This window comes from Dermochelys coriacea, chromosome 2 (genome assembly GCF_009764565.3).
Source record: "Dermochelys coriacea isolate rDerCor1 chromosome 2, rDerCor1.pri.v4, whole genome shotgun sequence".
NCBI classification, from domain to species: Eukaryota; Metazoa; Chordata; order Testudines; family Dermochelyidae; genus Dermochelys; species Dermochelys coriacea.
This window is the reverse complement of record NC_050069.1, coordinates 234,184,889-234,208,081: the sequence shown is the minus strand read 5'-3', so window position 1 is coordinate 234,208,081 and position 23,193 is coordinate 234,184,889. Positions and strand designations below refer to the sequence as shown.

Here is a 23,193-nt window from a genome sequence, read left to right as displayed (position 1 = left end):
AGATTCACTGTGAAGAAAGCGGGCAGTAGTTGGGTGGGTGAAGAAGGAAAAGCCATCCACAAGGAGAAAGAAGGCACTGAGTGCCACCAGGTGGATGCGGACGGAGAAGTGGGAAAGGCCCAACTGGTGGAAGTGGAGGAGGTAGTCCAGGAGGACGGGGATGGACATGGAGTCCAAGGGATGTTGGCAACAGTGTGAAGAGATGCCACTTAGACTGGTAACATTCCCAAATGGATTGGTGCCTGCTATGAGTGAGCATGTCACACATGGGGGTGGAGCACACTGTCTACATGCGAGACCCCCACTCTCTCCAGGCCATGAGATGGAGAGGGCCCAGGTATGGATGTCAGGCACCATACGCCTGTGTGAGGAGATCCTGGAAAGTTCGGAGAGAGATGGAGGGGGCAAGCAGAGAGGTAAAGAAGATCAATATAACAGTACTGACGAGGCCAGCAGGGACTATGAGAAGAACCGTCGCTTGGTCTTGCCATACCTTGTGGAGGACTTGGGGAAGCAGGGGAATAGATGGGAAAGCGTAGGTCCAGGGAATCAGAAGGGTGCTGTCCTGGAAGCCTGGACCAAGGACTTCTCAGGAGCAGAAGAGGAGAAGTTCGTGGTTCACCAGCATTGCAAACAGGTTCCAGGATAGAATGCCCCACTGATGAAAGATCAAGCGGAGGATGGGGTTGTGGAGCTCACACTTGTGATTGGTGTAGAAGGACCGGCTCAGCATGTCTGCCAGAGAGTTCCTGGTTCCCAGGACGGGCACAGCTTGCAGGGTGACCCCGTGCCTGAGTCACCAGCTCCAGAGAAGGATGACCTCCGTGCAGACGGAGAGGGAGCAGGCCCCGGCCTGCTTGTTGATATATAAAACTACTATCAAGTTATCTAACAGCAGCTGAATATGGTGTGATCAGATGAAAAGCATGAATGCCTGGCAGGCAAAGCAGATGGCCCATAGCTCCAGAATGTTAATATGCATCTGAGCTTCCTTGGACAACCAAACGTCATGAGCCATGCAGCCATTCAGATGGGCACCCCACCCCATGAGGGAGACATCTGAGATGAGAGTGGAGGAAGGCGTGGGGGGCAGGAATGGGATGCTGGCTAGGACCGTGGATGGGTTGTGCCACCAGCACTGTTCCCTCTAAGCTGTGTCCGTGCACACAGATCCTAAACCCCATGCACATGGGGAAAACACCACATGCACAAAAATTTGCACAGAAGAAATTTTTTGCACACACAGCCTGTCAAAAATTAGAGGGAACATTGGCCACCAGGTATGGGAAGTCAGGACAGAGGAAGGGACCAGGATTGGTTTATCCAGGCAATCCGACTGCAGGTTGTAGAGGGAACAGAGCCAGAGCTGAAGGCAATACATATGCAGGCGAGCATGTGGTGTGACCAAAACACAGAACAAGGAGGAACTTGCGGTGAGCGGGCTGGATGTCTATACAGAAATATGCACACTTCTTATCGAAGGCCATGAACCAAACTCCATAGGAAAGGGATGGAATAACGATAGTGAGGGTGACTATCTGGAAACAGAACTTGCAGAGGAATTTGTTCAATGACCGAAGGTCTAAAATGAGGCGAAGGCCACTTCCTTTCTTTGGCACGAGGAGATAAGAGGAGTAGAAACCATGAACAGAGAATGTGTTCTATGGTGCCCTTGTGGAGTAGAGCAGTTGCTTCCTCTCACAGGTGGTGCTATTGGGAAGGATCTGGAGAGTGCCCAGTGGGAGGGCTGGAAGGAGAGGACTTCAATGAGGTGCCCATGGTGAACAATGTCCAGCACCCAGCAATCGGCGGTGATCCTGCCCCAGTGGTAGGCAAATAGGGCAAGACCATCCCTGAAGACGATCTGTGGTGTGTCCGGAGAAATGGAGGGGGCTTTGCAGATTTTCAAGGAAGGAGTCAAAAGGACAGCTTAGTCAGATGTTGTGGAAAGGTGGAGGCAGTGGAGGTAGCTGTAGAATAGTAGTGGGGCCGCTGAGAGCGCGGATGGCAGCAGGATGGTTCAGGCAATTGTTGGGGGAAGAGCTGGTAGGTAGCACAGGGATGGGGCCAGAAAGACACCTGTTGCTGTCTGCAGACAGGAGCCGGGGTACAGATGCCCAGTGACCGGAGGGTGACACAGAAAGCCTTGAAGTGAAGGGACTCATCCATCTTGTCACTTAACAACTTATGGTTGTCAAAAGGGAGGTCCTTGAGTATAGTCTGGACCTCCTTTGGAAACCCGCTAAACTACAGCCAAGAGTCATGGCGGAGCACTACCCCGGATGCTACATAGCAGGATGCAGTGTCAGCAGCATCAACAGCAGCCTGGAAAGCCACCTTGGCAACCAACTTGCCTTGGTACAGAAGGTGTTGAAAGTCCTGTTGCTTCTCTGGAGGAAGGAAGGATTGGAAGTCCACTACTTAGAGTGGGAAAGGAAGTCATACTTGGCCAAGATGCCCTGATAGCCAGCTATGAGGAACTGCAGGCCCACAGATGAATAGACTGAGTCCTAGAAGATCCAGCTTCTTCGCAGCCCGATCAGGTGGTGTGGACTTGAAATGTTGTTGACTGGCACGCTCGGTGTCCGTGTGTACAAGGCAGTGGGTGTGTAAATAGAAAGTTCATATTGTTGGATGGTACATAGTGTCATTCTGCCTGCTTCAGGGTAGGGGCACAGGAGGCCAAGGTGTGCCAGTGCCAGACAGCATGAGCCAACTGTAAGATGGCTTCGTGGCTCAGCAGGACAGTATGGGAGGGTGCCAGGGATTGTATAATGCTCAGGAATTGATTCTGGGGGGGTCCATAGGAAGATTGAGAGCTGCAGCCATGTGGCGAAGTAATCCCTGGTACTGGACATGGTCACTGGCAGGGGAAAGAGCAGGGAGAATAAGCGCATTGTCTGGTGATGAAGAGGCACCAGTGGGGGGATGGGGGTGCCACCAGTGTCGATGGTGTCAACAGAGCAGGGGCATCCTGAGGCTCCTCATAAGATGGCCTGTGATGTGGGCATGGTTGTACTCCACAGTCACAGTAGTAAGCCAGTAGGGCCAGACATAGGGATCAATGGGCATCGGCATCGTCCACGGGTAGCGGAACCACGGGTCGGCCAACAGACCATACACAGATAGGTAAGGTCGGTGCCAAGTGTCTGGGCTGTAGGACCAAGCAGGCGAGAAGGTTGGGTCTGGCTTGGAGGACCACTCTGAGTCAGAAGATGGGTCTGGCAGGAGTGGGACCATCCATGCCATCGGAAGAGCAGGACGGTCCACGAGGAGAAGAGGTTCATCCCTCGGGGGGTGCCGGTGGAGAAGGTCAGAGCAAAGCAAGATGCTGATGGAGCAGGAGGAGTCATGTACCAGAGACCGAAGTCTCAAAGCAGGTGGAGGACTGGCGTGCCAAGGAGAGCCAGCATATAACAGGAGGAGCTCACCATCAGCCTAAGGGGAGACAAGCGCCCCGATATGTAGGCAACTAGGTGTGAAAGTCTGGATGGTCCGGCGGTGTTGATGGTAGCCCAGGCACCTGAGCTGAGGGCAGCGCCAGTAGAGCCTGAGGATGCTTAGACTTATGCTCCATATGAGACTTCTTTGGAGCAAGGGCATCCGCATTGATGCACAACTTCTCATCCGACCTGGCATAGCTCAGGGAGGCAATGCTGCATTTGGCAGCAGTCCCCGTCAGGGAGCCACCTTTAGCTTATGCTTCTTGCGTGCATGGTGGGGCTTCAATGGGTGCATCAGTACTGTGGGTGCCACACTGGAAGGCGCTCACCGCCAATGACAGGAGCTGCTCTGGCAGATCCATTGGTTCCGGATCCGGCTGCACACATGGGAGCATACCCTCCTCCATGAGGTACTTGTGGAGGCAAAGTTCTCGGGCCACTTGAGTTCTGGATGGGAACAGACGGCAGATGGAGCAACAGGCAACAATGCTAGCTTAACCAAGACAGTAAAGACAGTGTTGGTGTTTGTCACTCACGGAGAAGAAGAGTGGACATGAAGCACAGTTTTTAAAACCGGCTTGCCGGGACATAGTCCCCAGGCTGGGGAAATGCCCCACAGAGGGGAAGTCCAAGGAGTGACCTAACTATACAGACAGACAACTATATACCACTAAGAATTAAAATTATTTACAGCAAAACTGAAGACTAGTTCTTTTAGCAAGCTAAGAGCATTGATGAACAGTACTGGCCGTTCAGCAGTAAGAGAAAACTGGAGTGGCATCAAACTGCACAGCCTCTTAAAGCCTCAGATGCACTACATGGTCGACGAATGATGCTCATGTGGGTCAATGGACACTACTATGAACAGTTCGGCTCCAGCACAGGAGCACCAGCGTTTGGAATCCACCTAGGGACCATCATTCTAAGGAAAACTATTACCTCCACCTTTTTAATAACATTTGGTTAGCATTTAAATGCGACTATTATTCAAGACTGACCAGTTACAAAAGAAAAGAAAAATTGAAATAAAACAACAGAAACAAACATAAAGCAACTATAAAAAAAGGCATTTTAAAATGCACTTATGCTAGGTAGGCAGCAGGTACACTCTTCAAGCAGCTCAATGGCTGTGTAGTTTTTCTGTGTGTTGAGGAAGAGGTTTAATGAACCCTCCTCAGAATTTCCCAGTTAATTTCTGTATATTGGTCTAGTCAGTTTTGATTGCAAGCTCTTCAGGGCAGGGACCTGGTCTTTTATTTAATGTGCTCTGTAAAAGTGAGCTGTAGCTCACGAAAGCTTATGCTTTAATAAATTTGTTAGTCTCTAAGGTGCCACAAGTACTCCTTTTCTTTTTACGGATACAGATTAACATGGCTGCTACTCTGAAACTTGTCATTGATGGAAGCGTATACAAATAAAAAGATACATATTTAAAATGCTTGTTCTAGAGGATTCTAGCAGATGAAGATGCTCAACTTAAAAAAAATTGACAAATTCACAATGGTAGCTACCCTGCAGCACAGAAGACTGATGATGCATTATTTACTTGCATTAGTATCTTTGTTACTAATTAGTATAAATCCTTCAGAATTCAAAAATGAAGGATGTCAGCGGTCCTGGAGATATACTGCAGTTCAAATTTGATGAAAACTTGAGAAATTTATTTTCTCTATCTAACAAAAGGAAACCTAACAGGCATTCCCATGTCCATCATTTTATGTGGTGAAGATCACTGTAGAGAAATTAAATGCTTATTCTCTTAATTTTGATATTCTAATCGATCCATTGAAACACCAGAGATCCCAACCTCTGGCCTATGGAAAGAATTTTTTTCTTCATATTTTTTGATTTTTGTTTTCAATGTCTTCTTAAAAAGAAAGCTTTCACCAAGGTGACCAAGACTGTCTTCTGTTCCATTATTTGTTCCATTATCCATTTTTAAAGGATATCAAACTGACCGGAATAAACTGCTAAACCTTGCTGTTTAATACATCCTCCCCACTTTTTTTTTTATTTTTGCTGTTATGTGTTGTTTAAGTATGCACATCTTCAAGGTGTTAAATATTAAACTAACATAAAATGCTGGTTAATGGCTACAGTATTATGTTGTGACCAACTTAAACTGCCGTATGACTGACTTATCAAAGCAAGCAAGAATATCTGCTTTGAGGATAGTGACATGCAGCAGCATTCAGTCTTTGCTAGGAGAGTCTTTGCTGAAGTATCATCTTGTGCCTCAGTAGTTGCTGCTACTTCACATTTAAAAAACAAAACATCTGGTGATGGTCTGAATCTTGACACTATTTAAATACATAAATATTCATTTGTACAAATAAAATTGTTTCTAAGCAACACTTTGTGATATTGTCTTACTTGACAGACTTCCAAAACTTTAGCTTCTATAATTATGGTCAAATTTTCCATTTTTCAACTGTACCAAGGATTTGGGGGGAGGGGGGGAACCTGTCTATAGAATACCACCTAAAACTTCCCCTCCAGACACACAAGCTAATGGGTTAACACAGGAGTTCCCAAACGGTGGGCCTTGACATAGTCCCGGGTGGTCCGTCATGAGCAGAGTTGAGGGTATGGGGTGGTTTTGGCCCCCCAAACTATTTACACTGGCTGAGTGGCAGCCAGTGATGGTCCCCACCCAGGGCCAGAGGAGCCCAGCACCCTCGGCAGGTGGCAGAGGGCAAAGGAGAGCTGCCTTGTGATGGTCAAGGAGAAAAGGGCCAGCCCCCGAGAGGCAGCCACTCCTCAGGAACCTAGAGGAGGCTGGGTGGTGCACAGCCATTCCTGCTCCTAGCCACCACACCATGCAAGGGAAGGTTACTCACCTTGTGCAGTAACTGAGGTTCTTCGAGATGTGTACCCCTGTGGCTGCTCCACTTCAGGTGTCCGTGTGTTCTGGCACCATTGATCAAAGATTTACAGTAGCAATGTCTGTGCGGGTCGTGTGTGCGCAGTAGGCATCTCGTGGTGCTGTTAGTGTCGCATGTAGCGTGCGCAAGACCCGAGCCCTCCAGTTCCTTCTCTACCGCAGAGTCCCTACTGCAAACTCCAAAGTAGAGGGGAGGGGAGTGGGTAGTGTTGCACCCACAGGGACACACCTCTCGAAGAACCTCAGTTACTGCACAAGATGAGTAACCTTCCCCTCTTCTTCAAGTGCTGTCCCTGTAGGTGCTCCACTTCAGGTGACTATAGAGCAGTGCCTCTCAGAGGGCTGGGCAGACTTCGGGTTCATTTGAATCACTGAGGTAAGTTCTGTGAGGCCCATTATGGCGTCATGAATGATTGCATAGTGCTCAGCAAACGTGTGGACAGATACCCAAGTGACTGCCTTAAACATCTCTAATATTGGAATATTATTTAGGAACGCTATTGAGGTTGAAACAGATCTAGTAGAATGTGCTCTAATATGTTCGGGTGGTTCTGTATTCCGGATACAATAACACATTTAAATGCATATGGAGATCCATTAAGACAATCTCTGAGTGAATACAGCATCTCCTTTTGAGTGCTCGGTAGTAGAGGTGAAAAGTCATTGGGAATTCCGGAAGGGTTTGGTCCTTTCAAGGTAAAACGCTAGCACACGCTTAGTGTCTAATAATGTGTGCAGGGCGGCCCCTGTTGGAGTCCCATGAGGCTTAGGGCGGAACGTAGGGAGATGGATTGTTTGGTTCATATGAAATGCTGAAGTTACTTTCGGTAGGTATTTAGGGTGCGGGCATAGCATGACCTTGTCTTTGAAGAATGCTGTATATGGAGGATCAGCCATGAGCACCCCTATCTCGCTCACCCTTCTGGTGGAAGCAATAGTGACCAGAAAGGTCATTTTCATAGGTAAATGTAAGAAAGAGCAGGTGGCTAATGGTTCAAATGGTGGACTGGTGAGGCATTTCAACCCCATGTTGAGGTCCCATGCCAGCATAGGTTGCCGAACTTCTGGGTAAACTTTTAGGAGACTCTTGAGGAAGCGTTTAGTGGTAGGGTGCACAAAAGCTGAAGTTCCATCCATCTCTTGATGGAATGCAAAAATGGCTGTAAGATGGACTCTGATCGAGATCATAGCTAACCCTGAACTTTTCAGCTCCGTAGGTATTCCAGCATTAATAGTAGTGGTGCTGCAGCACCCATCAAATGTCTGTCGTGACACCAGACAGAGAACCTCTTCCATTTTTGAAGGTAAGTATTATGCGTGGTCAACTTCCTGCTGTTTAATAACACGTTTAACTTTTTCTGAACAGGTTAGTTCGTCATGATGGAACCATGCAGGAGCTATGCTTGCAGGTGGAGTATCTGTGGGTTCGGGTGTGTGAAGAGTGTGACTGTTGTGCTGAGACAGAAGATCTGGACGATGAGGGAGAGATCGCAGAGCGCATATCACCATACACATCAGATAAGGGTACCATGCTTGTCTGGTCCACGTCGGGACTATGAGGATAACCTTGGCCTGTCTGTTCGTACCTTGTGCATCATGCGTGAGATCAGTGGAATCGGCAGAAATGCATACATGAGTTGTGACTCCCATTTGATGAGAAAGGTGTCCTCTGGCTATAATGGTCCCAGTCCCGCTCACAAACAGAACCTGGAGCATTTGCAGTTCATTGGGGATCTGAACAAGTGGATGATAGGAATACCCAACCGGTTGAAGATTGACCTCAGAATCTCGCCATTCATCTTCCATTCATGGTCTTGGGAGAAGTACCTGCTGAGTGCGTCCGCCGTCACATTCTGGCAATTGGGTAGGTAGCATGCAGAGATGTTTACATTGTGTTGTATACACCAGTTTTATAGTTTCATGGTTTCGCTGCATAGCAAGTGGGACCAAGCATCTCCTTGGTGGTTGACGTAAAACATGCATGCAATGTTGTTGGTCATAATGCGGATAGATTCGTTCTTTATATGAGGTAGGAAGTACCTGCAGCATTGCGGACTGCACGTAGCTCTAGTAGACTGATGTGTAAGCGAGTCTCCCCAGGAGACCATTTGCCTTGAATCATGTGTTAATTCGTATGTGCGCTCCAACCTATCAGTGAGGCACCTGTGGCGATCATAATCGATGGGGGTTCCTGTTGGAACGAGATGCCCATACAAATGTTTTGTAGTCTTGTCTACCATGGTAAAGAGTCTAGGACACTGGTTGGCACTGAGAGTCCTCTGTGCAGGTTGTGTTTTCTGGGTATGTATACCGTGCTTAACCAGCCCTGTAGGCACTGCATATGTACTCTTGTTTGTCATACCACAAATTTGTGCCCCAGTAGTTGCAAGACAGTATGAGCCTCTATTTGGGGGCAGGGTCGTACCTCTGAGATACAGTTTGTGATAGTTGTGAATCTGGCTAGGGCCAGAGATGCTTTGGCTTCTATGGCATCGAGCTATGCCCCCAATAAAGACCAGTTGCTAGAAAAGGATTAGAGTGGATTTTCGTTCATATGTAGCCCTAGATCCCTGAATAGTGTGATAACAGTTTGTGTCAGTTGTTTCTCCTTGAGTTGACCCTTTGAGAAGGCAATCATATAGGTAAGGGAAGATCATTATTCCCTGTTTGCTTAAATGTGCTGCAACTACTGCTAGGGTTTTGCAGAAAACTCTTGGAACAGTAGACTGGCTGAATTGTAGTACTCTGTACTGAAAGTGTTCGTGTCCTACTGTGAATTGTACATATTTTCTGCGAGTAGGATGAATGGTGATTTGGAAGCAAGCATCTTGGAGGTCAAGGGCTAAAAACCAGTGCCCCTGTTGCAGTGCTGGGAGAATCGTGCCCAGTGTGACTATTTTGGAACTTTTGGGAGTGTACGAACTTGTTGAGCTTCCTGAGGTCCAACATAGGTCTCCATCCCCCATTCTTCTTCTGGGTCAAGAAATAATGGGAGTAAAATCCCTTCCCCCTGTATTGAGAAGGCACTTGTTCCACGGCACCTAGTTGTAGAAGATGATCAACTTCTTGTCTTAACAGGTGCTCATGAGAAGGGTCCCCGAAGGAGGACGTGGAGGGGGGTAAGGTAGGTGGTTGGGAAGTGAAGGGAATAGTATATTCTGAACGGACTATTTCTAAAACCCATTGGCCAATGTTATTGAGGCCCAGATGTGACAGAATGGCTGAAGGCGATGACCAAAACATGGGAATGGATTGTGCACCCGCACTGCATGTTGAAGGAGGTTGTTCAAATCCTTGACCAAATTTCTGACGCTGTGAGCACTGATGCTGCCGTTGGGTTACCGTGAGGCCGTTGTTGCTGTCAATTGTTGGAGGAGTCTCTGAGTCTTTGATAAGGTTGGTATCTTCTTCTCTTTACAGGTGGGCTATAAATTCCCAGAGTGCACAGAGTGGCCTAAGAGTCCTTCATTGTGTGGAGCACCTGATCAGTTTTGTTCAAGAACAATTTTTCTCGATCAAAGGGTAGGTCCTTCTACTTTAGTTTGTAATTCTCTAGGGATGCCCGAGGCCTGCAACCAGGATGCCTGGTGCATCACTACAGCCATGCCTCTACCTGCTGTGTCGGCGATGTCTAAGAACGCTTAGAAGGCTGTTTTGGCTATGAGTTGACCCTTATTTACAATAGCCTGAAATTGTGATTTTTTTTTCCCTTGGGGAGCTCTGCTGTGAATGACCTAAGTTTTCCAGTTATCATAATTGTATTTTGCCAACAAGGCAGAATAGTTGGTGACTCTGAATTGTAATGTGCCTGAAGAATAAATTTTGCACCCAAACAGGTTGAGCCTCTTGTCTTCTTTATCCTGTGGTCTCAATCTATACTGGGTTTGCTTGCTGTATTCATTAGCGGCATCAACTGCCAAGGAGTTGGGAGGCAGATGGGCAAAGAGGAAATCTGCCCCTTTTGTGGGGACATAATACTTTCTGTCCACTCTTTTTCATGTTGGTGGAATTGAGGCCGGTGTCTGCCAGACTGTCTCCACTGGTTCCAAGATGGCATCATTGATACGGAGAGCAATCCTGAAGGTAGATGATGGTTGTAATATTTGTACCAGCTTGCCCTGGTTCATCTGCACTTCCTCCAGCAGGATGTCCTGGCTTTGGGCGACCTGATTCAACAGTTCCTTTAACTGTTTGAAATTGTCCGCCACAGTAGGCAGTGGTGGCATAATTGCCTCATCTGGGGAGGACAGATGAATTGTGTGCAGAAAACATATCCTCTTCTGAGCTCGGTGTTTCTGTTTCATCCCCAATTTCCTGAGCCTCCATGGGTTGCGGGGTGGGAGATGCTGGGTTGGACTGTAGTTCGCTCTATGAGCCGTGGATGGCCTGGAGTGTGGACCCTGGTAAGTTGACCAGGGTTCCCAGTGTGCCCATTGCATGGGGAAGCCCACTGGTGGGTACATCCACGGTGGTCTGCACCATGGTTGAGCCATCTGGTTGTAATGGTATCTTGGTCTCCCATGGGTCCAAAGTGGTCAGTGTTCCTTCACTGAGGAATGGTGTGGTGAGAAAGTGCGTTGTTCCTGCACCTCGTCATCGTCTTCACTAGATGAGTGCCATTTCATGAGAGCTGCTGGGATCTCCTCCATAGCCCGCAGGGGAGCCCTCGGTACCAAGTACTGGGGAGTACGGTGCCAATGATATCAAGTCTCTCTGGTCAGGACCATCTGTGTCGCAGGGTGCGCTCTCATTGGTGCCACTATCAGTGCCAACCGATGCCATGTCTGGTTGGTGCAGTCAGCGCCAACTTGTTTTTGTCAGTCACTGCCGACTTCATTGTCTGGAGACATGGTGCCTGAGGAGATGGTCGGTGCTGAGTCCCGTGCCTTAGGCATGTCTTAGTCTGTGCCTCGACTCCTTCTTCGCTCAGACCTCAGTGGTGCCGCAGGTACCCGGGGCGTGTATACCCAAAAAGTAACACATTTTAAATAATTTTTTAAAATCACTTTTTAAAGCAGCACTTGGTAATATAACCAAAGTGATATTGCTGAACATTAACGTAAGAAGCCCACAGAAGTGGGGGGGGGCTTAAAGAGGGGTGAGGAGTGTGTTGGGGGACAGTGAGTGTGTTGGCATGCTGTCTCTAAGTACAGTATTCACCAGCCTAAACACTTATTCAGCGATCAGCCAGAAGCAACCAATCCTGAGGAAGAAGCTGGTGCAGACAGGCCACCCCCCTGAATTCCCTCCCCCGCTCAGTGGAGACCGGTACACCAGCAAGGGGAGGGGGACACCCCGACATCAGCCCCCACCTCCTTCCCCAGCTCTGCACAGCACATCAGTCTCTTCCTCCCACCCCACCCTGCCTGCCTGACACTACTGTCCTAGTGCCAGGGAGAGCAGGATTCCGCATTAATGTTTTGATTACATGATTCCCTCTGAGTTCTCCCACAGCCTCCTCTTCCCACAGACCAAGGAGTATGGTCTGCTGGGCAGTAGCTATGTGAGCTCTCCATGCTGAGCAATTTCAAAACTTCCTGGGGCTTTGAAAGGGCAGGGGTGCATGCCTGTGTAGCTGGATGCAGGGCAGCGGTGCTCAAAAGAGTGAGCAGAGTGGTCACAGTGAGCATTGTGGGATACCTCTTGGAGGCCAGATAAACTACATAAGGAGTCTCTACGGTGCCACATGTACTCCTTTTCTTTTTGCGAATACAGACTAACACGGCTGCTACTCTGAAACATTGTCTACACTGATGCTGCATCACTCTATGTTGCAAAAAGCTCTATGCCTCTCATTGAGGTGGTTTTATTTTGTCAGCGTAGCAGAAGACTTTTTCAAACACTTCCACTTTTTGTCACCAAAAGCTGCCTTTAGTCAACAAAACTGTAGCATAGACAAGGCCTCATTGCTATAGAGGCGCAACTGCAGCACTGTAAATGTAGACAAGCCCTCATATAAGAAATGTGATAAATTTTACACAAAACTATGTAAAGCAAGAGTGTTCTGCCAGATGTCATAAAATGCTATGCTGCCACAGACTAGTTTTCAGGTAAACAATTGATGCATTTCAGAAAGTCTGGAATTGCAAGCAACTCTGGATATATTTGATTGCCCTGCCTCAATCGTCTTCTGCTGAATATATGGTTCATTGAACCTTATTAATAATGGAAGGTCTGGAGTTGAGTTTGCCTTGCCTGTCGGTGTCAAGACAATGAACACAAAATCAGGGAATGGCCCTCCCCAAAACACATTAAGTAATAAGGGCACATACCCAGCTCATAGAAGACAAAGCATGAAACACACACTATATGAACCCATTCTAGCCAGGGCAAAGGTAGAGCAACCCCTAGCTGACCCAGGATCAAAGGAGTACAGAAGGTGGCTTTTAGCTGCCTTTTTTATTAAAATTTAAGTAAATGTGCTGAAAAACATTACACCTTGGAGGATACAAATAGTTGACATCTATTAAATTAAGAAATCTTAGATCTACAACATTTAAAGCTTCAGTTTAATTTACAGTTTTATCCAAATTTTTTTTGTCTGGGCTTGTTACTCAGACAGCGAGATTATTATATGAATTGTGGTTTTAGGCCATTTTTAGTCTTATTTCTTGAAGCTATAGTTCCTTGACAATTACTGTTCTGAGAAATACAAGCAATGTAATATTTTCTATCAACATTTTAGGTGTAATGATGGATTAGACAAGTCTTTAGGGAAAATATTACTGTCCCAAAGTTATTTTCTGATGTCATCAAAAAATAAACACTCGTTAGAAGCAATTACCAATAAGGATCAATATCACAGGTAGCTTCAGTAACTATGACGACACGTGAAAATAAAAGAAACCTGAGAAAACAGCAGGCAAAAAATCAAGTTTGTTTGAATCCCCATTTAAACTGCCATGAGAGTAAAAAAAGAGGATTATGTGAAAATGAGACCTCCTTTCTCAGACTTCAGCAAGAATTGCACGTATTTACCTGAAGATAGAATTTTGACCTTGCTTTTTGTGCATGTTAAAACTACTTTTTAGCCCTATTATCACTGCAAAAATAATACTGAATTATATGCTGGTTTACATATCAGCAGAATAATTAATTTACAGCTGAAGAATGTTTACTTATTGGCAATTCTAGAGTCAGCACTAGAAACTCAGTCTAGGGTAAAATAAACATAACATCTTTTTACTTGAAAACCAAGCAGGTTCACCATGGAAGCCAGTAAAAGAGAAACATGGAAAATGACTACACTATTTTTAGAGTCAGTTTTCAGAGTACAAGCACACACTTCAACGCCATTAGTGTTCAACTAGTTAACCAATCACTTACCCACTGTGCACAACTAATATTAGAAATTTTTTCTACTTACAGTGCATACAGGATAAACAAGACCACACTCCTAGATCCAGAACATTACAATCAAATAGACCTCTTGAAGCATTACTGCCATTAGCCTCTCAGTGGTACATTTTACAATGTAGTCGGGCAGATTTTCAACACAGACATTTCTTCCTAAGTGCTAAGATTCTCCCTCCTTTCCCTGCCCCTCCCCCACCCCAAAAAAAAGAGCCAGAGGGCTTTTTCTTACAATTTCAACACTTTTCAACTATCCAAAGCTACATGACCATTCATTTTTCTTTTGGGACCACATTCCATAAATAGCACTAGTTTGTATTTTCCCAAGTCTCCATAAGACCTAAGTCACAAAGACAAGACAAGCAGCAATGGCCATCTGCATAATATATCAGATGAGCTGTTGCATGAAAAAGGCAATCAATTTTAACAAAATAACTAACCTTCATACTATGCTTGGCTTACTGATCTGTAATAATAATAATAAAATAATAATACCTAGCTCTCATTATAGCAATTTTCACCAGTCGGTCTCAAAGCACTTTGCAAAGGAAGTCGGTAACATTATCCCCAGTAAAGATAAGCATTTTACATTATATATAAGTAGCGATACAATTTTAAGAGGACTGTCCTCTGATAATACAAATTATTAAAAGGTAAAAAAAATACAATGGATAAAAAGTTATTAATAACTGTAATAAACTAACTTTTTATTCTGATCTGTGGTCTTAACTGTAAGAGTGCTTTGCAAATATGTGATATGTAAAACAAATCAAGATTGCTGTATGAAATAACTATAATATACTATATGAAGCCTTTTAAATACCAAAATAGTAGTTAACTGCACCAAATTAATAGTACAGATTGGTTTAGCTTTACAGACATTGTGGGTTTAATTCTGCCTCTGGGATGTGCTGAAGGAAAACAGGTTCATGGAACCCTTGTCTCCTGTTCCCAGTGCACTTAAAAAGGAGGCAAACATAATTCAGCTCTCAGAGCTGGGAAGTATAAAGAGGAACTTACTGGTACTGGTAGAATTAGCAGCTGCAGAGGGGGGAGATTCTAGGTATGGCAAGGGTTGAGCAGCAGTGCTGGGAAAGTGGTGGCTATACTTGTTGAACAGGTGTAGCAAGAGGTGCCCCTCCCAGTACTCCCCCCAGGACTCTTCAATGCTGCTCAAGTTTTAACAGTCATAACTCAGCCCCATGTTCACACCTAATAATTTGATTTACGTTTTAAAAATTAAGTAGCACTCTGGAGTTGTCAACTATCTTTGTGATGTTCCAACTGGACTAAACTGACCAGCACCGATTCTGAGAAATTGTAAACTGCAATATAATAATTAAGAAAATAAATCAATTAAATTACTATTGACTTCAGCTAATAGCAAAACAAATATTAACTTTCAACTTACAAATAAATTTTGTAGTCCATATTTATTCTAAAACTTTGATTTTGAGGTTTCCATCCAATAAATAATTAGGATGTGCTAATACCTCCTATCCTAACGTTATACTATCCATAACAGCTTCACTGCAAAAGCCTACAAAAGAATTGTTGCCAGTAGTCATCAAGGCTGTTTTCTAACAGGATTTCTGACTAATTTGCCAAAATCAAATGCTTTTCTGGCATAATTTTTTTTAATCTTTAAAATTAATTTAGAGAGACAAATACAGCCGAACAAAGCTGCTACAGAGTTACCAGGTCAGGTAAAAGGGAAATAGTTTATGGAACTATTCACCCAACGCACAGCCAAAGATTAAACACTTAAAAATTCACCTTGAGGAAAACGAGGCACAACATTCATCCATGGTGAAAATGTGCTTGCAAAACAAAAATTCACAAAATTTCACTATTTGAAGGAAGACTCATACACTACTCATTCAAATTTCTTCTCTCTGCTATTAAAACTGTTGTTTCTAAATACCATAAACACATATAATAAAGAAACATGTTTATGTACCTCAGTTTTATTCTTATTTCAGTCCTTTGAATAAACATGGAATACCAAGTCTGCCCATACAAAATAACTTGAAAGATTTCATTTTTAAAATATAAAAAATTAGGAATACAGGGTTTGCACCTGTAAATTGTCACTCTTTTGCTCCCGAGGGATGCAAGTAGGTTTTTATTATTATTCATTTATCTGCTATTTTGTTCTACAGCATTCAGACAGCAAAATGACCTTACACAATTGTAAATTTGGTAGTGTGAGCCAAAAATTTTCAAGCATTCTTTTACCAATACAGAATCAACCTTCTTCCCTAAACTATCTAAAATCAAAGTATAAGAAGAGTAAGTCAACAAGGATACAAATTAGAGGTTAGTTGTGCTCTTTATACTTTTTTAAAAAGATTAAAATCCCCACGTGACATGTCATTCTGCCATCACAATGGGCTTAACAGTACCTCTGAAAATAATCTACCAACAAGCAAGCAATCTTGCTAACCTTAATCTCAGTTTCTCCAATGATGAAGGTAAAAAACAGAAAATAAGAGATATTTAATCACAGCACTAGATGTGACTGGTTCCCGATATGTTTTTTAAAAAGTTGTCCTTTTTGTACTCAAAAAACAAAGATTTCACAAAAAATCCTCTTTGATTTCAGTAAAGATTAAGGGAACTACATACAAGCAACTCTTCCCCAACAGTTTCTCTAGTCTCACATCCCAGATACCAATGTTAGAGGAGATGGAAAGGGAAAGTGTATGTACACAAATGTACCAAACAGAAGGCTTCCGCTTTAGGTTCTATCACCTCTAATTTACCATCTTTATTATTTACTCTCAATGTTCTACATTTCAGAAGCAAATCTTCTTCATATATTTTAGCCATAACTAAATAAAATATTTACAAGGTGCTACTTTTAAGCAGATGTGCCACATAATTAGCAACAACAAATCCACTTACTTTTTTCTCCTTCTCATGATGTTTATCCTGAGAGTGAGAGGAAGAATCACTTAAACTTTGATCATATGACCTATTAGATCCCCGTTTGCTCTTTTTCTAAAAAGAGAAGATATATTTATGTATGTAAAAAAGGAACCATTTTAATAAATTACGGTACAATCCATTTCAACTGAGCTTGATAAAAATGCCTTACTGCTCCACACCAAAAAAAAAATGCTTTTGAGAGCCTGACAAAAACTGACACTGACAAATCTGTTTGAAGTGTTAATGTTAACTATCCCAAACATACCAGAAGACAACTACTCTCAGATTGACATATGCAGCCTGTCAATTTGCAAATACGCTTTCCACAAAAGAGCCAATACACCACTTTTTAACAATGTTAAATTACACTTAGATATATTTTCACCTTCTGGTAACTTAAAACAAAAAAACAAGAGAGATTTTGCTCAAATGAGAATATGATAAGCCATGGTGCTGACACTGCCATTAACTTAAACAAGACACAGGGAAAATGCATACTTGAGGCATGTCTCAAGTGCACTGTGAGGAGGCGGGGTTCTGGCTTCATGATTTATCATCCAAATAAATGCCCGGTCTGGAGTATCTTATCAGTTATGAAACAGAAGTTGAAAAACAATTTTTAAAAAAAGATACAAGGATGTCAAGTTAATACATTGGTGACAGATAATGATTTTTTTTGTATTATAATAATACCTAGGAGCCCTTCTTAGGGACCAGAACTTCATTGTGCCAGGCGAGTGTTCAAAATTCTGAAGTCACTTCATAATTCCAAAACAAAACAAGCAAAGCATTTCTCAGTGACTGCACCACAATTAAGGCATTTTAAAGACACTATGCCCAATGCTGCTTATCTAACCATCCTAGGTTCTCAAGGTTACAACAGAAATTCACTACCTAGGTGTCTTACAACTACTATAAAGGGAAAAAATTGTGCATTTACTAGCCATTATTGACAGAACCTCACTAACAGTCCATCAGAAAGCTTCATATAACCAATGTTCTCTAGCCAATTATAGCTGCTGTTCTTATTTCAGTCTTCTGGTGGAAAGCCACATGCCATAATGTTTAAAATACGGGGATTTTTTTTTTAATAAAAGAAATACTAATTTGATAACAGTGTAAGTATCTTTAAATCGTGTCTGCACTGAAGCACTGCGGACAAATTCAGTGTTAGTGTAAACATCAGTTGAATCATTGAAATTATGCCTACTTATACCAATGGCTGAATTTAACTCTAGGATTTTAATACTATTTTAATAAATAAAAGCTGTAAATCTTCCAATTCTGAACACGTACATTAATATGAAGAGATACTCAGGATTATCAAATCGACGATCATCCGAAAAGGTACAAGCCACTCAACTCACAGGGTCTGATCCAAAGCCCACTAAAGTCAATGGGAGTCTTTCCCTGATTTAAAAGAGCACTGGATCAAGCCCTAAAGCATTCCATTTCTGGTGTGCTTCAGAAAAAGACAGTTAGCCAAGGATCTCAGCTGAATGTAGAATAATAGATCAACACACAGAATGCTAGGAGAAGGATAACAGAAGAAGAATTTGTGGGCTGATATATTCTCCAATACATGGCTTGCCAAGAGGAAAAAATTTGTTAAGATGCTTCCAGAAGAATACGTTAAGTGTGGCCAAACTAATCAAATAAGAAGAGGAAACCTTACAGGACCTTAATACAAACAGACATAGGTGCCAATTCTGTGGGTACTCCAGGGCTGGAGCACCCATCAGAAAAAAAAAAATAGTGGGTGCTCAGCACCCACCATCAGCCCCACCTATCAGCTCCTCTCCGTCCCCCCAGGGCAAGCCCCCCCATCAGCTCCTCCCCCTTCCTCCCAATGCCTCCTGCCCGCCACGATCAGCTGTTCAGCAGCATGCAGGAGGCACTGGGAAAGACGGGGAGGAGTGTGGGGGGGCCGCTCTCAGGGGTGGAATGGGGGCAGAAGAGGTGGGGGTGGGGCTTTGGGGGAAGGGGCGGAGCAGAAGTCAAGCACCCCCAGGGAAGTGGAAAGTCGGCACTTCTGAAAGCAGAAGCTCATTTTGAACAATACACGTCTATTACATTTTTTTTAAGGCACTGTCTAAACACGCTCCCTATTTTTCTCTATTTTTCCCGAGATAATACATTCCAAAGCAAACGTTTGTTCATAACACTATAATACATTTTCAGGAAATATTTCTACCCTCAAAATTATATAACCACCATAAGGAAAAAACAAGAATATTTTCCACATAATTTTGTATAATTTTATTCAGTTTCTTGTATAAGCAACACCCTAACCCACATATAATTCTATTTTAATTGCTATTAGTAACTCAAGTCATTGAGTAAAATTCAAGTTAGTGTCATATTTTACATACTGAATTCAATAAATTCTTACCAGCTTACTAAAATGGTATTTACAGTAGCCACAGTATTGGACATTATCTGCACCATTACCCTCTTCTTCACAAAGAAGTCCTGCAAACTGTGCACTGGGGAGGGAAAAAAAAAAAACATTCAAGATCAAAAGTAATTTTATACCAAGTCACCTCAAAATCTCTAGAAGAGATTTTCAAATATAGATACCTGAAGTTACTGGGGAGATTTCCAAAAGTCACAAACAGGGAGTAAAATATGCAACTATCACTGACTCAATGCGATGCGGTGAGGTGCCCAACTTACCTTTGTAAGTCTTCCCCTACTCTATTAAATCCATATTTAGACATCTAAATAAGGCACCAGTCCAACAATGCATCCGCTTAGGTGCAGAACACGTTTAAAAAAATCAGGCCACTTACTAAGGTTCCTAACTCTGAACTTGTCCATATTTGTCTACACTTGTGTAGGATACACATAGCTACACTGGGTAGTGAAAGGCAGCCTGCATCCACATTCACTGCTGTGTGTAGTTACACCAGACACTGAAAGGATCCAGGGGGGAAAGCAGCAGGAAAGGCTCCAGCAGCAGCTACCAGAGCTTTTCCCCACTGCCTTCCCCCTGCCAGAGGTTTTCCCCACCAGAGTGAAAGGCTTCAGTACTGGGGAGCTACCAGAACCTTTCTGTGCTACCAGAGTCTTTCACTGCAGCAAGGAAAGACTAGCAGTGGGGAAGCAGAGGGACACAACATTGCTAAACATAGCAGTGTAGATGTGGGAGGAACTGTCTGGGTGTGTAGAGAGCCATGTAAGATGTGTGCCTGAACCCAAGGGCATATGGGGCATTCTACTCGCCTAAGCAGTGCCTCCCCATCTACACTGTCATTTTTCCCATGTTAGCTGGGCAAGCAGTGTCTGTACTTTACACACTGCCATAAGTATAGATCTACCTTCAAACTCTTGGCCCAAAAAACTTCATTTATCTAAGCAAAAGAATAGTTTTCAACAGACCGATGTTTTAGACAACAGTAGAAATTGTTCAAGTCCTGAACATATCAACAGCTACTCTTCTGATCTACTAGTGGAAATGCATTAATGGAAGATATAAAGATTAAAGAATTTTAAAATAAAACAAAGTACCATAACAAATGAAGCCATATTTTATTGGTTTAAAATGGTCAGTATCAGATGAATTTTTTTTAAAAATCCTCAAAAGTTTTCTTGCCTGCATTAATAATAATTTGTTGTATTGAATTTTCAAAAGCAATAATTCAGTAAAATAAGAAGTTACTCACCTTGTGCAGTAATGATGGTTCTTTAAGATGTGTCCCCCTATGGGTGCTCCACTGTAGGTGTGCTTGTGTCCCTGTGCTGCAGATCGGAGAACTTCAGCAACAGTGTCCATTAGGCCCACACATCCGCTGTCTCTCATGCCCCGCCACGAGGCTAGCCAGTGCATGTGGGCTAATCCCTGCTCAGTTCCTTCTCTATCTCAGAGTCATTTGGAAGGCCAAAAAAAAAACTTTACGAACAGCTAGCCAAAGGCTCAAAAAGTAATGGCAAAAAAAATTTTAAGTACATCAGAAGCACAAAGACTGCTAAATAACCAGTGGGGTCACTGGATAATCAAAATGTTAAAGGAACACTCAAGGGGGATAAGGCCATTGCAGAGAAACTAAATGAATTCTTTGCATCAGTCTCCACAGCTGAGGATGTGAGGGATATTCCCAAACCTGAGCCATTCTTGTTAGGAGACAAATCTGAGGAACTGTCCCAGATTGAGGTATCATTAGAGGTGGTTTTGGAACAAATTGATAAAACAAAACAGTAATAAGTCACCATGAGTTCTGAGGAACTCAAATGTAAAATTGCAGAACTACTAACTGTGGTATGTAAATCATTTAAAGCAGCTTCTGTACCAGATAACTGGAAGTTAGCTAATGTGATGCCAATTTTTTAAAAAGTCTCAATAGGCAATCCTGGCAATCACAGGCTAGTAAACCTGACTTCAGCACCAGGCAAATTGGTTGAAACTATAGTAAAGAACAGAATTATCAAACACATAGATGCACATAATTTGTTTGGGAAGAGTCAACATGGTTCACTAATTCACTAGAATTCTTTAAGGAGGTCAAGAAGCATGTAGACAAGAGTAAACCAATGGCTATAGTGTAGTTAGATTTTCAGAAGGCCTTTAACAAGGTCCCTCACCAAAGGCTCTTAAGCAAAGTAAATTGTTATGGGATAAGATGGAAGGTCCTCTCCTGGATCAGTAAATGGTTAAAAAATAGGAAACAAAGGGTAGGAATAAATTATTAGTTTTCAGAATGGAGAGAGGTAAATAGTGATGTCCTCCTGGAATCTGTATTGGGACTACTTCTGTTCAACACACTCAAATGATCTGGAAAAAGGGGTAAACAGTGAGGTGGCAAAATTTGCAAATGATATAAAACTACTCACGATAGTTAAGTCCAAAGCAGACTGCGAAGAGTTACAAAGGGATCTCACAAAATTGGATGACTGAGGAAAGTATTTCTTTACGTAATGCACAGTCAACCTGTGGAACTCTTTGCCAGAGAATGTTGTGAAGGCCAAGACACAAACAGGATTCAAAAAAGAACTAGATAGGTTCATGGAAGATAGGTCCATCATTGGCTATTAGCCAGGATTGGCAGGGACGGTGTTCCTAGCCCCTATTGCCAGAAGCTGGGAATGGGTGACTGAGCAACAAAATGGCAGATGAAATTCTATATTGATAAATGCATAGTAATGCACATTGGAAAACATAATCCCAACTATACATATATAATGATGGGGTCTAAATTAGCTGTTACCACTCACGAAAGAAATCTTGGAATCATTGTGGATAGTTCTCTGAAAACATCCACTCAATATGCAGAGGCAGTCAATAAAGTTAACAATGTTGGGAAAGGGACTGATAAGAAAATAGAAAATATATAGCCTCTATATAAATCCATGGTATGCCCATATCTTGAACACTGCGTGCAGATATGGTTGCCTCATCTCAAAAAAAGATACATTGGAATTGGAAAAGGTTCAGAAAAGGACAACAAAAATATTAGGAGTATTGAACAGTTTCCATATTAATAAGAAGAGGAGAGATTAATAAGAGACTTTTCAGCTTGCAAAAGAGAGACTAAGGAGGTGGGGGGAGAGATCTGATAGAAGTCTACAAAATCAAAATTGGTGTGCAGAAAGTAAATAAGGTAGTGTTATTTACTCCTTTTCATAACACAAGTGTCACCAAACGAAATTAATAGGTAGCAGATTTAAAACAAACAAAAGGAAGTATTTCTTCACACAATGCACAGTCCACCTCTGGAACTCTTTGTCAGATATTATGAAGGCCAAGACACTAACAGGGTTCAAAAAAGAACTAGATAGTTCATGGAGGACAGGTCCATCAATGGCTATTAACCAGGATGGGCAGGGATGGTGTCTCTACCTCTGTTGCCGGAAGCTGGGAATGGGCAACAGAGGATGGATCACTTGATGATTACCTGTTCTGTTCATTCCTTCTAAAGCACCTGGCCCTGGCCACTGTCAGATTAGATGGACCTTTGTTCTGACCCAATATGGCCATTCATATGCTCTTATATTCATTGAGAACAGACCCTGAAGAGGGACGGGAAGGGTGTTGTGGAGAGAGTAGGGAGGTAAGGAGTACCCATTTCAAACAATCTCCAAGATCCATCAGTCCGATCTTACGCATTCCCAGGTGCTGTGGAATATTGCCAGACAGAACCCAAATTGGTAGATAGCGGTGGTCAGCTATGTATCAATGCCTCAACCAACATGTCAAAATTGTTGCTTGGAAGTGTATGGCTGGGACATGGAAAATCATGGGCCAGATGGTTTACATCTCAAGAACTTAGTTTTCTTTCCCTGCGTCTCGTAGTAGCACTGAGTCAGGTATGGGGAGGTTCATGGCTTATGGTGTAGCTGTGGACTAAATTTCCTCTTTTGTAGATACCCAGTGAGCAGAGAGTGGTCCTAGAATCCTTTAGTGCACGAAGAAAGGCATCCATCTTCTCCGCAAAGAGCTTAATGCCTTCAAAGGGAAGGTCTTCAATTGTTAACTGCACTTCTTTTAGGAAGCCTGACAGAGGTAGCCACAATGCACACTGCATAATCACCTGGCCATTCCATCAGCTGCATCGAGGGCAGATTATAGTGCTATCTTGGCCATTC

The 23,193-nt window shown here is 43.3% G+C and overlaps 1 protein-coding gene across 23 annotated transcripts in view; it reads right to left on the bottom strand.

Annotated features, from left to right (window-relative positions):
- Window positions 1-23,193, bottom strand: part of MLLT10 (MLLT10 histone lysine methyltransferase DOT1L cofactor) — a 232,649-nt gene that overhangs the window by 107,480 nt on the left and 101,976 nt on the right. For 11 of the 23 annotated variants that reach the window (XM_043509425.1, XM_043509422.1, XM_043509423.1 and 8 more), the window contains 2 exons: window positions 19,004-19,097; window positions 16,588-16,683 (listed from right to left, as the gene is read on the bottom strand). In XM_043509425.1, coding sequence (XP_043365360.1) covers window positions 16,588-16,683; window positions 19,004-19,097 — 190 coding nt within the window. Of the gene's footprint in view, window positions 1-16,587; window positions 16,684-19,003; window positions 19,098-20,276; window positions 20,507-23,193 lie in introns of those variants that run through there. The other 12 variants (XM_043509429.1, XM_038390658.2, XM_043509426.1 and 9 more) reach the window with 4 other exon arrangements.